This window comes from Hyla sarda, chromosome 8 (assembly GCF_029499605.1).
Source record: "Hyla sarda isolate aHylSar1 chromosome 8, aHylSar1.hap1, whole genome shotgun sequence".
NCBI lineage: Eukaryota > Metazoa > Chordata > Amphibia > Anura > Hylidae > Hyla > Hyla sarda.
The window spans coordinates 222814551-222830769 of NC_079196.1; the positions used below are offsets into that span (position 1 = coordinate 222814551).

The following is a 16219-nucleotide window of genomic DNA, read 5'->3' on the forward strand; positions in this document are numbered from 1 at the left end:
GAGGAGGGATCATCATAGAGCAGGGAGAGGAGGGATCATCATAGAGCAGGGAGAGGAGGGATCATCATAGAGCAGGGAGAGGAGGGATCATCATAGAGCAGGGAGAGGAGGGATCATCATAGAGCAGGGAGAGGAGGGATCATCATAGAGCAGGGAGAGGAGGGATCATCATAGAGCAGGGAGAGGAGGGATCATCACAGAGCAGGGAGAGGAGGGATCATCATATAGCAGGGAGAGGAGGGATCATCATAGAGCAGGGAGAGGAGGGATCATCATAGAGCAGGGAGAGGAGGGATCATCATAGAGCAGGGAGAGGAGGGATCATCATAGAGCAGGGAGAGGAGGGATCATCACAGAGCAGGGAGAGGAGGGATCATCATAGAGCAGGGAGAGGAGGGATCATTATAGAGCAGGGAGAGGAGGGATCATTATAGAGCAGGGAGAGGAGGGATCATCACAGAGCAGGGAGAGGAGGGATCATCATAGAGCAGGGAGAGGAGGGATCATTATAGAGCAGGGAGAGGAGGGATCATCATAGAGCAGAGAGAGGAGGGATCATCATAGAGCAGGGAGAGGAGGGATCATTGTAGAGCAGGGAGAGGAGGGATCATTATAGAGCAGGGAGAGGAGGGATGATTATAGAGCAGGGAGAGGAGGGATCATCACAGAGCAGGGAGAGGAGGGATCATCATAGAGCAGGGAGAGGAGGGATCATTATAGAGCAGGGAGAGGAGGGATCATTATAGAGCAGGGAGAGGAGGGATCATTATAGAGCAGGGAGAGGAGGGATGATTATAGAGCAGGGAGAGGAGGGATCATCACAGAGCAGGGAGAGGAGGGATCATCATAGAGCAGGGAGAGGAGGGATCATTATAGAGCAGGGAGAGGAGGGATCATTATAGAGCAGGGAGAGGAGGGATGATTATAGAGCAGGGAGAGGAGGGATCATTATAGAGCAGGGAGAGGAGGGATCATCACAGAGCAGGGAGAGGAGGGATCATCATAGAGCAGGGAGAGGAGGGATCATCATAGAGCAGGGTGAGGAGGGATCATTATAGAGCAGGGAGAGGAGGGATCATTATAGAACAGGGAGAGGAGGGATGATTATAGAGCAGGGAGAGGAGGGATCATTATAGAGCAGGGAGAGGAGGGATCATCATAGAGCAGGGAGAGGAGGGATCATCATAGAGCAGGGAGAGGAGGGATCATCATAGAGCAGGGAGAGGAGGGATTATCATAGAGCAGGGAGAGGAGGGATCATCATAGAGCAGGGAGAGGAGGGATCATCATATAGCAGGGAGAGGAGGGATCATCATAGAGCAGGGAGAGGAGGGATCATCATAGAGCAGGGAGAGGAGGGATCATCACAGAGCAGGGAGAGGAGGGATCATCACAGAGCAGGGAGAGGAGGGATCATCATAGAGCAGGGAGAGGAGGGATCATCATAGAGCAGGGAGAGGAGGGATCATCACAGAGCAGGGAGAGGAGGGATCATCACGGAGCAGGGAGAGGAGGGATCATCACAGAGCAGGGAGAGGAGGGATCATCACAGAGCAGGGAGAGGAGGGATCATTATAGAGCAGGGAGAGGAGGGATCATCATAGAGCAGGGAGAGGAGGGATCATCATAGAGCAGGGAGAGGAGGGATCATCACAGAGCAGGGAGAGGAGGGATCATCATAGAGCAGGGAGAGGAGGGATCATCACAGAGCAGGGAGAGGAGGGATCATCACAGAGCAGGGAGAGGAGGGATCATCACAGAGCAGGGAGAGGAGGGATCATTATAGAGCAGGGAGAGGAGGGATCATCATAGAGCAGGGAGAGGAGGGATCATCACAGAGCAGGGAGAGGAGGGATCATCATAGAGCAGGGAGAGGAGGGATCATCATAGAGCAGGGAGAGGAGGGATCATCATAGAGCAGGGAGAGGAGGGATCATCATAGAGCAGGGAGAGGAGGGATCATCATAGAGCAGGGAGAGGAGGGATCATCATGGAGCAGGGAGATGAGGGATCATCATGGAGCAGGGAGAGGAGGGATCATCATAGAGCAGGGAGAGGAGGGATCATCATAGAACAGGGAGAGGAGGGATCATCATAGAGCAGGGAGAGGAGGGATCATCATAGAGCAGGGAGAGGAGGGATCATCACAGAGCAGGGAGAGGAGGGATCATCATAGAGCAGGGAGAGGAGGGATCATCACAGAGCAGGGAGAGGAGGGATCATCATAGAGCAGGGAGAGGAGGGATCATCATAGAGCAGGGAGAGGAGGGATCATCATAGAGCAGGGAGAGGAGGGATCATCATAGAGCAGGGAGAGGAGGGATCATCGTAGAGCAGGGAGAGGAGGGATCATCATAGAGCAGGGAGAGGAGGGATCATCATAGAGCAGGGAGAGGAGGGATCCTCATAGAGCAGGGAGAGGAGGGATCATTATAGAGCAGGGAGAGGAGGGATCATCATAGAGCAGGGAGAGGAGGGATCATCATAGAGCAGGGAGAGGAGGGATCATCATAGAGCAGGGAGAGGAGGGATCATCATAGAGCAGGGAGAGGAGGGATCATCATAGAGCAGGGAGAGGAGGGATCATCATAGAGCAGGGAGAGGAGGGATCCTCATAGAGCAGGGAGAGGAGGGATCATTATAGAGCAGGGAGAGGAGGGATCATCATAGAGCAGGGAGAGGAGGGATCATCATAGAGCAGAGAGAGGAGGGATCATCGTAGAGCAGAGAGAGGAGGGATCATCATAGAGCAGGGAGAGGAGGGATCATCATAGAGCAGGGAGAGGAGGGATCATTATAGAGCAGGGAGAGGAGGGATCATCATATAGCAGGGAGAGGAGGGATCATCATATAGCAGGGAGAGGAGGGATCATCATAGAGCAGGGAGAGGAGGGATCATCACAGAGCAGGGAGAGGAGGGATCATCATAGAGCAGGGAGAGGAGGGATCATCATAGAGCAGGGAGAGGAGGGATCATCATAGAGCAGGGAGAGGAGGGATCATTATAGAGCAGGGAGAGGAGGGATCATCATAGAGCAGGGAGAGGAGGGATCATCACAGAGCAGGGAGAGGAGGGATCATCATAGAGCAGGGAGAGGAGGGATCATTATAGAGCAGGGAGAGGAGGGATCATCATAGAGCAGAGAGAGGAGGGATCATCATAGAGCAGGGAGAGGAGGGATCATCACAGAGCAGGGAGAGGAGGGATCATTATAGAGCAGGGATCATCATAGAGCAGGGAGAGGAGGGATCGTTATAGAGCAGGGAGAGGAGGGATCATCATAGAGCAGGGAGAGGAGGGATCATTATAGAGCAGGGAGAGGAGGGATCATCATAGAGCAGGGAGAGGAGGGATCATCATAGAGCAGGGAGAGGAGGGATCATCATAGAGCAGGGAGAGGAGGGATCATCATAGAGCAGGGAGAGGAGGGATCATCATAGAGCATGGAGAGGAGGGATCATCATAGAGCAGGGAGAGGAGGGATCATCACAGAGCAGGGAGAGGAGGGATCATCATAGAGCAGGGAGAGGAGGGATCATCATAGAGCAGGGAGAGGAGGGATCATTATAGAGCAGGGAGAGGAGGGATCATTATAGAGCAGGGAGAGGAGGGATCATTATAGAGCAGGGAGAGGAGGGATCATCATAGAGCAGGGAGAGGAGGGATCATTATAGAGCAGGGAGAGGAGGGATCATTATAGAGCAGGGAGAGGAGGGATCATCACAGAGCAGGGAGAGGAGGGATCATCATAGAGCATGGAGAGGAGGGATCATCACAGAGCAGGGAGAGGAGGGATCATCATAGAGCAGGGAGAGGAGGGATCATCATAGAGCAGGGAGAGGAGGGATCATCATAGAGCAGGGAGAGGAGGGATCATTATAGAGCAGGGAGAGGAGGGATCATTATAGAGCAGGGAGAGGAGGGATCATTATAGAGCAGGGAGAGGAGGGATCATCATAGAGCAGGGAGAGGAGGGATCATCATAGAGCAGGGAGAGGAGGGATCATCATAGAGCAGGGAGAGGAGGGATCATCACGGAGCAGGGAGAGGAGGGATCATCATGGAACAGGGAGAGGAGGGATCATCATAGAGCAGGGTGAGGAGGGATCATTATAGAGCAGGGAGAGGAGGGATCATTATAGAGCAGGGAGAGGAGGGATCATTATAGAGCAGGGAGAGGAGGGATCATTATAGAGCAGGGAGAGGAGGGATCATCATAGAGCAGGGAGAGGAGGGATCATCATAGAGCAGAGAGAGGAGGGATCATCGTAGAGCAGAGAGAGGAGGGATCATCATAGAGCAGGGAGAGGAGGGATCATCATAGAGCAGGGAGAGGAGGGATCATTATAGAGCAGGGAGAGGAGGGATCATCATATAGCAGGGAGAGGAGGGATCATCATATAGCAGGGAGAGGAGGGATCATCATATAGCAGGGAGAGGAGGGATCATCATAGAGCAGGGAGAGGAGGGATCATCACAGAGCAGGGAGAGGAGGGATCATCATAGAGCAGGGAGAGGAGGGATCATCATAGAGCAGGGAGAGGAGGGATCATCATAGAGCAGGGAGAGGAGGGATCATTATAGAGCAGGGAGAGGAGGGATCATCATAGAGCAGGGAGAGGAGGGATCATCACAGAGCAGGGAGAGGAGGGATCATCATAGAGCAGGGAGAGGAGGGATCATTATAGAGCAGGGAGAGGAGGGATCATCATAGAGCAGAGAGAGGAGGGATCATCATAGAGCAGGGAGAGGAGGGATCATCACAGAGCAGGGAGAGGAGGGATCATTATAGAGCAGGGATCATCATAGAGCAGGGAGAGGAGGGATCATCATAGAGCAGGGAGAGGAGGGATCATTATAGAGCAGGGAGAGGAGGGATCATCATAGAGCAGGGAGAGGAGGGATCATCATAGAGCAGGGAGAGGAGGGATCATCATAGAGCAGGGAGAGGAGGGATCATCATAGAACAGGGAGAGGAGGGATCATTATAGAGCAGGGAGAGGAGGGATCATTATAGAGCAGGGAGAGGAGGGATCATCATAGAGCAGGGAGAGGAGGGATCATCATAGAACAGGGAGAGGAGGGATCATTATAGAGCAGGGAGAGGAGGGATCATTATAGAGCAGGGAGAGGAGGGATCATCATAGAGCAGAGAGAGGAGGGATCATCATAGAGCAGAGAGAGGAGGGATCATTATAGAGCAGGGAGAGGAGGGATCATCATGGAGCAGGGAGAGGAGGGATCATCATAGAGCAGGGAGAGGAGGGATCATCATAGAGCAGGGAGAGGAGGGATCATCATAGAGCAGGGAGAGGAGGGATCATCATGGAGCAGGGAGAGGAGGGATCATCATAGAGCAGGGAGAGGAGGGATCATTATAGAGCAGGGAGAGGAGGGATCATTATAGAGCAGGGAGAGGAGGGATCATCACAGAGCAGGGAGAGGAGGGATCATCATAGAGCAGGGAGAGGAGGGATCATCATAGAGCAGGGAGAGGAGGGATCATTATAGAACAGAAGGTGCATGGATCATTATAGAGCAGGGAGAGGAGGGATCATCATAGTGCAGGGAGAGGAGGGATCATTATAGAACAGAAGGCGCATGGATCATTATAGTGCAGGTAGACTAGGGAGCATCACAGAGTAGGAGAAGTAGGGATCATTATATAGTAGGAGAAGTAGGCTACATCATTTTGTATGGATTAAATGTCATTATAATGTGTGTGGGGGGAGGGGGTCATCATGGTGCAGGAAGAGAAATAAGCATCATAGTATATAGACTAAAGGTCACTATAGCGTGTGGGGAGAGTAGGGATCATCATAGTGCAAAAGGAGTAAGGATCCAAAGGCACCTGAAGGACCATTTAGGACAAGAAATCAGACATTGTTGTGGATTACCATCTGTAGGATTTATTATTAAAGTATCATCATAGTGTAGGAAGGACATGAATAATAGGGAGTGTAGGGATCATCACAGATTAGACACAGCAAACCGGAAAGTGCAACATTGTAGGGATCAAGTAAGGGTAGGGATCATTACAAGATGTTATAGCCAAGGTATGATCAGTGTTTTTTCAAACAGGGTGCCTCCAGCTGTTGCAAAACTTCAACTCCCAGCATATTTGTGTGCTGCTGTAGGACTAAGGGAAAACAAATTATTTTTATAAATTAAAACTTCCCTTACGTCCAAACAGCAGCACAAGTGGGAATTTAGCAAGAAGTATCCCCTAAGGCAACTAGGGTGCCTCCAGCTGTTGCAAAACTTCAACTCCCAGCATATTTGCGTGCTGCTGTAGGACTAAGGGAAAACAAATTATTTTTATAAATGAAAACTTCCCTTACGTCCAAACAGCAGCACAAGTGGGAATTTAGCAAGAAGTATCCCCTAAGGCAACTAGGGTGCCTCCAGCTGTTGCAAAACTTCAACTCTTAGCATATTTGTGTGCTGCTGTAGGACTAAGGGAAAACAAATTATTTTTATAAATGAAAACTTACCTTACGTCCAAACAGCAGCACAAGTGGGAATTTAGCAAGAAGTATCCCCTAAGGCAACTAGGGTGCCTCCAGCTGTTGCAAAACTTCAACTCTCAGCATATTTGTGTGCTGCTGTAGGACTAAGGGAAAACAAATTATTTTTATAAATGAAAACTTCCCTTATGTCCAAACAGCAGCACAAGTAGGAATTTAGCAAGAAGTATCCCCTAAGGCAACTAGGGTGCCTCCAGCTGTTGCAAAACTTCAACTCTCAGCATATTTGTGTGCTGCTGTAGGACTAAGGGAAAACAAATTATTTTTATAAATGAAAACTTCCCTTACGTCCAAACAGCAGCACAAGTGGGAATTTAGCAAGAAGTATCCCCTAAGGCAACTAGGGTGCCTCCAGCTGTTGCAAAACTTCAACTCCCAGCATATTTGCGTGCTGCTGTAGGACTAAGGGAAAACAAATTATTTTTATAAATGAAAACTTCCCTTACGTCCAAACAGCAGCACAAGTGGGAATTTAGCAAGAAGTATCCCCTAAGACAACTAGGGTGCCTCCAGCTGTTGCAAAACTTCAACTCTCAGCATATTTGTGTGCTGCTGTAGGACTAAGGGAAAACAAATTATTTTTATAAATGAAAACTTCCCTTACGTCCAAACAGCAGCACAAGTGGGAATTTAGCAAGAAGTATCCCCTAAGACAACTAGGGTGCCTCCAGCTGTTGCAAAACTTCAACTCTCAGCATATTTGTGTGCTGCTGTAGGACTAAGGGAAAACAAATTATTTTTATAAATGAAAACTTCCCTTACGTCCAAACAGCAGCACAAGTGGGAATTTAGCAAGAAGTATCCCCTAAGGCAACTAGGGTGCCTCCAGCTGTTGCAAAACTACAACTCCCAGCATGCCCGGACAGCCAAAGGCTGTCCGGGCATGCTGGGAGTTGTAGTTTTGCAACAGCTGTAGACACACTGTTTGGAAAACACTGACTCAGGTAGAGAGCAGTTGTACAATCATCATGTGTAATCTCTTACCTTCCGCATGTACTGTTATAATCCCAGGGTGACCTGGATTTTGGGCTGAGCAGGTGATCCCCAGGCAGAGGACAAGCAGCAGCAGCATGATGATGGTCTCAACTCTGGCAACGAGTCAATGAGTAATAAGCACAAAGTCACAGGAGCATAAAATTCTCAACAACTGGGTCCCCTGGGGAGATGGGGCCCCGCACCTGCTGGGTGGGCGTAGGAGGGAGGAGACGCTGCACCAAAAACCAGAGGAGTCCTAAAAGTCTTCAAATCTGTAAAACCCTGAGTAAACAACATAAAACTAACTCTAAAGGGAAGTGTAGTCAAATCTGGAACGTACCGGACACATAAACAGGAACATCACACATATAGCTAATTTATCCCAAAAGTATAAGTAATAGAAAAAAAAAAATTCGGTAGTTTTCCTCCCTCCCGAGAGCAAAACTGTTTTATTCAAAATGGCCGCATAAGGCTTGTTTTTTGAGGGGCACGTTGTACTCTGTACAATGCTTCTTAGTACAAAGCAAAATAAAAAATATTTTTGGGGTATAGGGAGGAAAAAAATATTTTTGGTGGCACAAATCATTCTGTGCTCAGATTTATAGTTTTTGTTATGTATTTTTTTAAGCTTTTTTTTACTTTTTCATTGTTTTCTACTTTTTTTTATGTTTTTTTTACTTTTTCATTGTTTTCTACTTTTTTTGTTATGTTTTTTTTAACTTTTTCATTGTTTTCTACTTTTTTAGTTATGTTTTTTTTACTTTTTCATTGTTTTCTACTTTTTTAGTTATGTTTTTTTTTAACTTTTTTATTATATTTATTACTTTTAAAAAAAAATTACTTTTTTTTTTGTTGTTGTTGTTTTTGTTTATACTTTCTTAACCCAGTAGATATTTCTAAACAGCGATTGTTGTTGTTTTTTGTTTTGTTTTTTTACAACTTCCTCTGGAGCATACAGCAGCTGATAAGTACTGGAAGGGTTAAGATTATTATATAGACATAATTTACAACTCTGTATAACTTTCTAGCAACGATTTCTCTTCAGAGTTCCCCTTTAACAGCTCAACACCCTACAATCGTGTCCCAGTTTCCCACTGCGTGGATCAGTGTTTCCCAAACAGAGGGTCTCCAGCCTTTGCAACCTTTGGCTGTCCGGACATGCTGGGAGTTGTAGTTTTGCAACACCTGTTGGAAACACTGATCTAGATGTTGTGTTCACTATCGACGGTGGCCGGAATCAGAGTTATCTCTGATCCCGACCACTGCTGGAAATTTCAGCTGTGAGCTCCCACCTTGAATGGCACAGGGTCACCTCCTGATCCCTCTCCATGCCTACATTTAGGTCAAATGTCGGGAAGGGGTTAAAGGGGAATCCTGAACATTTTACAATTTAGAGCTAGAGATGTAATACTTAAACTGAGATTGATTTACATGCGTTCTGCTTTATTTGCCTCCAGAGCTGCATTCATAATTCAGCTTCTTTTTTTTTTTTTTTGCCCCCTAAGACAGTGTTTCCCAGCCAGGGTGCCTCCAGCTGTTGCAAAACTACAACTCCCAGCATGCCGAGTTGTCATTTTGCAACAGCTGGAGGCATCCTGGTTAGGAAACACTGCCTTAGGGGATACTTCTTGCTAAATTCCCGCTTGTGCTGCTGTTTGGACGTAAGGGAAGTTTTAATTTATAAAAATATTTTTTTTCCCTTAGTCCTACAGCAGCACACAAATATGCTGGGAGTTGAAGTTTTGCAACAATTGGAGGCATCTTGGTTGGGAAACACTGCTCTATACTATCAGGACATATGGAAAGTCTCTACCTATCGGAGAAAAACCCTTTAATTCTAGACTTAAAGGGGTTCAATAGCACCTTGTGCTTGAAATAAACCAGAAGTCTCATAGGAAGAGGCGGCGGAGGGTTACAGTGAGGAGCGGCTTTTTCTTCAATGAACCAGTGACCTCAGGTCCCCTCGCTTCCTCCTTTTGATCACAAGATGATGATGATGTCGCCTTAAAGGGAACGTCCATTCTTCAACACCAATCCAATCCCCTGAATACATTACACCAGTGATCCCCAACCTGTGGCTCACCAGCTGTTGCAAAACCGCAATCCCAGCATGCCCTGTTGTGACTTTCAGGAGTTTGAAAAAGCTGGGTGACAGCCCCTGTGGAAGCAGGTATAGCTCTGGGGAGCAGATGCCCTTTGAGTAATGTGTGGGGGTCTTCTCAGGACCCCTATAGTCAGATGTACGCAGCCCGGCTGCTGTAGACAATGTGCACCAGGCGGGGGGTCACTGGAGTGTGGAGGGGCTTCCGCTCACATCAGTCACACGGCTGCATCCTGTTTGTGGCTGGTTATTTGTCTGACTTTGCGTGGCGGGGGGGGGGGGGGGGAGTCAGCCAAGATTGGGGGCCTGACCGTGCTCTATACCGGGTCCTCACAAATGTGACATTTACTCTATATGCATCAAAATACCTTTTCAGTACCTGACTGATAACCGAGCACCTACCCACTAATATCAAGAGGCGCAATGTGTCCCACAACTTCAATAACTGCTGGATAATGGTCAGATATTCCTCCCGCAGAGGGGTCAGGGGGACAGCGGGGTCTGAAAGAGGACAGAGGGGTCTGGAGGAGGGCAGAGGAGTCTGGAGGAGGATGACAGAGGGGTCTGGAGGAGGGCAGAGGAGTCTGGAGGAGGATGACAGAGGGGTCTGGAGGAGGACAGAGGGGTCTGGAGGAGAAGGACAGAGGGGTCTTGAGGAGTACAGAGGGGTCTGGAGGACAGAGGAGTCTGGAGGAGAAGGACAGAGGGGTCTGGAGAAGAACAGAGGGGTCTGGAGGAGGAGGACAGAGGGGTCTGGAGAAGAACAGAGGGGTCTGGAGAAGAACAGAGGGGTCTGGAGAAGAACAGAGGGGTCTGGAGAAGAACAGAGGGGTCTGGAGGAGGACAGAGGGGTCTGGAGGAGGAGGACAGAGGGGTCTGGAGAAGAACAGAGGGGTCTGGAGGAGGACAGAGGGGTCTGGAGGAGGAGGACAGAGGGGTCTGGAGGAGGAGGACAGAGGGGTCTGGAGAAGAACAGAGGGGTCTGGAGGAGGACAGAGGGGTCTGGAGGAGGACAGAGGGGTCTGGAGGAGGACAGAGGGGTCTGGAGGAGGACAGAGGGGTCTGGAGGAGGACAGAGGGGTCTGGAGGAGGACAGAGGGGTCTGGAGAAGAACAGAGGGGTCTGGAGGAGGAAATAGAGGAGTCTGGAGGAGGAAATAGAGGAGTCTGGAGGAGAAGGACAGAGGGGTCTGGAGAAGAACAGAGGGGTCTGGAGAAGAACAGAGGGGTCTGGAGGAGGACAGAGGGGTCTGGAGGAGGGGAAAGAGGAGTCTGGAGGATGACAGAGGTGTCTGGAGGAGGAAATAGAGGAGTCTGGAGGAGAAGGACAGAGGGGTCTGGAGAAGAACAGAGGGGTCTGGAGAAGGACAGAGGGGTCTGGAGGAGGAGGACAGAGAGGTCTGGAGGAGGGGAAAGAGGAGTCTGGAGGAGGACAGAGGGGTCTGGAGGAGGACAGAGGGGTCTAGAGGAGGGGAAAGAGGAGTCTGGAGGAGGACAGAGGGGTCTGGAGGAGGACAGAGGGGTCTGGAGGAGGACAGAGGGGTCTAGAGGAGGAGGACAGAGGAGTCTGGAGGAGGACAGAGGGGTCTGGAGGAGGGGAAAGAGGAGTCTGGAGGAGGACAGAGGGGTCTGGAGGAGGACAGAGGGGTCTAGAGGAGGAGGACAGAGGGGTCTGGAGGAGGACAGAGGGGTCTGGAGGAGGAGGACAGAGGGGTCTGGAGGAGGAGGACAGAGGGGTCTGGAGGAGGAGGACAGAGGGGTCTGGAGGAGGACAGAGGGGTCTGGAGGAGAAGGACAGAGGGGTCTTGAGGAGTACAGAGGGGTCTGGAGGACAGAGGAGTCTGGAGGAGAAGGACAGAGGGGTCTGGAGAAGAACAGAGGGGTCTGGAGGAGGAGGACAGAGGGGTCTGGAGAAGAACAGAGGGGTCTGGAGAAGAACAGAGGGGTCTGGAGAAGAACAGAGGGGTCTGGAGGAGGACAGAGGGGTCTGGAGGAGGAGGACAGAGGGGTCTGGAGAAGAACAGAGGGGTCTGGAGGAGGACAGAGGGGTCTGGAGGAGGAGGACAGAGGGGTCTGGAGGAGGAGGACAGAGGGGTCTGGAGAAGAACAGAGGGGTCTGGAGGAGGAAATAGAGGAGTCTGGAGGATGACAGAGGGGTCTGGAGGAGGACAGAGGGGTCTGGAGGAGGACAGAGGGGTCTGGAGGAGGACAGAGGGGTCTGGAGGAGGACAGAGGGGTCTGGAGAAGAACAGAGGGGTCTGGAGGAGGAAATAGAGGAGTCTGGAGGAGGAAATAGAGGAGTCTGGAGGAGAAGGACAGAGGGGTCTGGAGAAGAACAGAGGGGTCTGGAGAAGAACAGAGGGGTCTGGAGGAGGACAGAGGGGTCTGGAGGAGGGGAAAGAGGAGTCTGGAGGATGACAGAGGTGTCTGGAGGAGGAAATAGAGGAGTCTGGAGGAGAAGGACAGAGGGGTCTGGAGAAGAACAGAGGGGTCTGGAGAAGGACAGAGGGGTCTGGAGGAGGAGGACAGAGAGGTCTGGAGGAGGGGAAAGAGGAGTCTGGAGGAGGACAGAGGGGTCTGGAGGAGGGGAAAGAGGAGTCTGGAGGAGGACAGAGGGGTCTGGAGGAGGACAGAGGGGTCTGGAGGAGGACAGAGGGGTCTAGAGGAGGAGGACAGAGGGGTCTGGAGGAGGAGGACAGAGGGGTCTGGAGGAGGAGGACAGAGGGGTCTGGAGAAGGACAGAGGGGTCTGGAGAATGACAGAGGGGTCTGGAGGAGGACAGAGGGGTCTGGAGGAGGACAGAGGGGTCTGGAGAATGACAGAGGGGTCTGGAGAAGAACAGAGGGGTCTGGAGGAGGACAGAGGGGTCTGGAGAAGAACAGAGGGGTCTGGAGGAGGACAGAGGGGTCTGGAGGAGGACAGAGGGGTCTGGAGGAGGACAGAAGACATCAGTTTTCCATCCTCATTGCCTGCACCATTATTAACCTATATTTTGGCCAACAAGTGGACATGAGCCGCTGCCAGACACCTCTGATGCAGTTTATCCCAGGGAACAAAAGGTTGAGAGCGGATAAATCGTTCTCATTGTCTCCCATTTTGTCTCCATAAACAGGTCCCAGGTAGACATCACGTGACAGGATCCCTCACAGGTGACAAGGACACAGACAGGTTCCGGAAACTGCCGAAGTCTCCCAGCTGGGAGCGGACGGAAACTCCCGAGCGCCAGACAATAGCAGCCGAGCGCCGACGGAACCTGCCGAAGTCTCTGCCATTCACGGAGCCGAGCGGAGACGGAGATTACCGAGCGGATACGGAAACGTGTCCCATGCGGATGAGGATTTGTCCTGAGGAGGAGGAAAGTTGGGGGTCGGGGAGGAGAGTGGAAGGGCGCCACGAAAAGACGCAGAGAAAACGCGGAGAAGCCAGGGTCGGTATGAACCGTGCACGGAGCAGTGCTTCTGTTACAGTGTGTCAGGCGTCATACGGCGCAATGCAACATGTGGCAAAACAGCTGTTGTAGGACTCCAACTCCCAGCATGCTGCAACCGGGGCATGCCTGAGCATAGTAGTCCCACCCCGGCTGCAGAACTATGCATGCTGCTATGGAGAAGTGATGTATTAGTGCAAAACTACAACTCCCAGCATGCTCTGACTTTTAGAATGCTGGGAGTTGTAGTTTTGTAGGTGCTGGAAAGACGCAGACTAGGGAACATTGGTCTTGTCAGATCTAGAGCATGATGGGAGTTGTAGTTCTGCAACAGATGTTGGGGAACATTGCCCTCAAGGCTGTCAGGGCATGCTGGGAGTTGTAGTTTTGCAGGTGCACTGTTATAATCAGGCCTGGACAGGTGTAGTCATGGACCCTTAGGGTGCGTTCACACATGGAAATTAAAACTGCGTTAGAATCTAAGGCTGCATTCACACCATGTTTTTGCTATACACTTTCCGTATACGCTTTCAAGTTAAAAACCGCACGGAACCGTATAGCAAAACCGTATGCATTGACCTTAACATTGTAAACCCGTATGTCAAACGCATCATCCGGTTTAGTCCGTTTTGCGTCTTATACAGTTTTGTCCGTTTTTTTTTTGTACCTGTACCCAAAACTGTAGTCTACCATATTTTTTGGTCCGGGTGAAAAAAACGTATTAAACCATATACGTTTTATTTTTATTTTTTTTAAACATGGGAGTCAATGGGAACGTACAGAAACTGTATGTGGCGTGCGGTTCCATCCAGGTTTCAACCATACGGTTTTTGACTTTGCACAGTTTCTTTTTTCTTGGAATTTCAATCAAACAAGTGAAACTTTATTTAAAATGGAGTGAAAAGTTAAAAACGTATACATTTTTTTTCTTTAAAAAACGGATGCAACCGGACATCATTTTTCAAACCATATACGGGGTTAAAATTTGTACACACGTTTTGATACAGTTTAGTCCGGTTTTGAGGAATCAGTTTTTCATCAAAAACCTGATACGGGAACTGTATGGCAAAAACGTGGTGTGAATGCGCCCGTAGGCTGTGTTCACATTGTGCACTACTGCTGCCTTTTTCATTGTTGTGGTACAGTAGTTGTCCGCACTTATTTTTTACAGGCGAAACACATTTATTATACATTGCAAAACTACAACTCCCAGCATGCTGGATGGCCGAAGGCCCATCCAGGCATGCTGGGAGTTGTATTTTTGCAACAGCTGGAGGCACCCTGGTTGAGAAACACTACCTTACCATATATTCACACATGGGAGGGGGAAAGAGTTGCCCCATAGCAACCAATCATCATATCATTTTTTTTTTCTTTTTTTAAAGGGTATTCCGGCTTTAGACATTTTATCCTCTATCTAAAGGATAGGGGATAAGATGTCTGATCTCGGGGGTCTGATCCCGCTGCTGGGACCCCCCGCGATCTCCCTGCAGCACCCGCATTTATGTGCAGAAGCTGCGTCTCCAGGCTCGGAAACCGGAAGTTTTCGGGACTGGAGACGCAACGCCACGCCCCCCCCCCCCTCCATTCATGTGCTGCGGGGAGATCACGGGGGTCCCAGCGGCTGCCCCCCCCCCCCCCCCCCCCCCCCCACCGCGATCAGACATCTTACCCCCTGTCCTTTCGATAGGGGATAAAATGTCTAAAGCCTGAATACCCCTTTAAGTGATCTGATTGGTTGCTATGGGCAACCACTCAATTGTTCCTTGCACAATGTTTGATAAATTCACCCCCGCCGCCCCCCCCCCCCCATAGTGTATATGCCCCAAATTTCACACAACAAAATCCACAACATGTATTCAGCGCCTTTTAACCTCTAAGTGGCCGCCCATATGTGTTTTTAACGGTGGCAACTAAGGGGAGCTCCGCTGTCAGGAAAACTAAGCAAGCGGAGATTCCGCAGTGTGAACGCACCTTAAGGGTACGTTCACACGCGCAGATTTTTTAGCGGTTTTCCGCTGCGTATTTGAAAGCGGGGGCGGGCTCTTCTCAGCTGTCCGGAGCCGATTTTCCGCGGCGGAATGTACACTGCGGAAAATCCACCGCAAGCCCCATTGAAGTCCGTAGGGACTGTGGCGGGATTTTCCGCAGCGTAAAATTCCGCCACAGCAAGAAAATCTGCATCGGACAGCCGAGAAGAGCCCGCCCACTTTCAAATACGCAGCGGAAAACCCGCTAAAAAATCCGCGCGGTGTGAACGTACCTAACTCAGATTTCCCTAGTCGTATGTATAAATCTGGACGACCCCTTCTACTTCTTTGGGAAATGTGATTTTTATGGTCTGTCATGTCCCACAGGTATCCGTAACGTTTTGATGTCTCAGACAGAAGATGGCAGCTTTGGGCAGGACCCCCTCACGTCCTCTCCTGAGGGCCCCTCAGATGACCCGGAGCCTCCTGGCAGCGGCCGAGGCCTTTGCCCGGGGTTACGATTGTGTCTCCATTTCCTCTTTTCCTGGGGAGAGGCTGATCCAGGGCCAGGAGGACACGGCCTCCCTTATCTCTACGGCAACCCTGGTACCTGAGTGTATATACATCCCTCCGGCGGGCTACCAGCTGTTATCTGAGCAAGAGGTAACCGGAGCCAAGCTTGTCTGTATAGGGTCATGGGTATTAGGCCACGGCGGCCATGACACAGGTCATTGTGGTCGAAGGTCCAATTGTCACAGTGTCTGCATCACAACCAATAGAGTCAACGTGAATCATGTGGTGATCTATGAGTTAGGGGGGGTCACACCGCGGTTTTGCTACACAGTTTCGGCATACGGTTTCATAAAAAAAAAAAGTATGCATCCGTGCAGAAAACCGTACCATAGACCTCCCATTCCAAACTGTATGCACCATAATGTATACCGTTGTCTCCCGTTTTTCAAAACCATAGTTTTTTTTTTTTTTAATCTGGACAGAAAACCCGTGGCCTACCACGGTTGAAAAACCGTATTAAACCGTATGCGTTTTTTTTTAACATGGGAGTCAATGGGAACCGTACAGACCTGTATGTGCGTACAGTTCCATCCGGTTTTCACCATACAGTTTTGATTTAGCACAGTTTTTTTCTTCTTGGAATTTCAATCAAACAAGTGAAACTTTATTCACAATGGAGTGAAAAGTTAAAAACGTATACATTTTT

At 50.0% G+C, this 16219-nt stretch overlaps 2 protein-coding genes across 9 annotated transcripts in view; one reads left to right on the forward strand and one right to left on the reverse strand.

Annotated features, from left to right (window-relative positions):
• The window catches only part of CD19 (CD19 molecule), a 48905-nt gene extending 36141 nt beyond the window's left edge, over positions 1 to 12764 (reverse strand). For 2 of the 6 annotated variants that reach the window (XM_056533734.1, XM_056533733.1), the window contains exons 1-3: positions 12589 to 12721; positions 10007 to 10105; positions 7513 to 7616 (exon numbers count right to left, since the gene is read on the reverse strand). In XM_056533734.1, coding sequence (XP_056389709.1) covers positions 7513 to 7616; positions 10007 to 10105; positions 12589 to 12698 — 313 coding nt within the window. In that variant the 5' untranslated portion in view covers positions 12699 to 12721. Of the gene's footprint in view, positions 1 to 7512; positions 7786 to 10006; positions 10106 to 12588 lie in introns of all 6 variants that reach the window. The other 4 variants (XM_056533736.1, XM_056533735.1, XM_056533737.1 and 1 more) reach the window with 4 other exon arrangements.
• An 81-nt stretch (positions 12765 to 12845) lies between these two features.
• The window catches only part of RABEP2 (rabaptin, RAB GTPase binding effector protein 2), an 18406-nt gene continuing 15032 nt past the window's right edge, over positions 12846 to 16219 (forward strand). Inside the window, exons 1-2 of one of the 3 annotated variants that reach the window (XM_056533742.1) lie at positions 12893 to 13030; positions 15388 to 15663. In XM_056533742.1, coding sequence (XP_056389717.1) covers positions 15421 to 15663 — 243 coding nt within the window. In that variant the 5' untranslated portion in view covers positions 12893 to 13030; positions 15388 to 15420. Of the gene's footprint in view, positions 13035 to 15387; positions 15664 to 16219 lie in introns of all 3 variants that reach the window. The other 2 variants (XM_056533743.1, XM_056533744.1) reach the window with 2 other exon arrangements.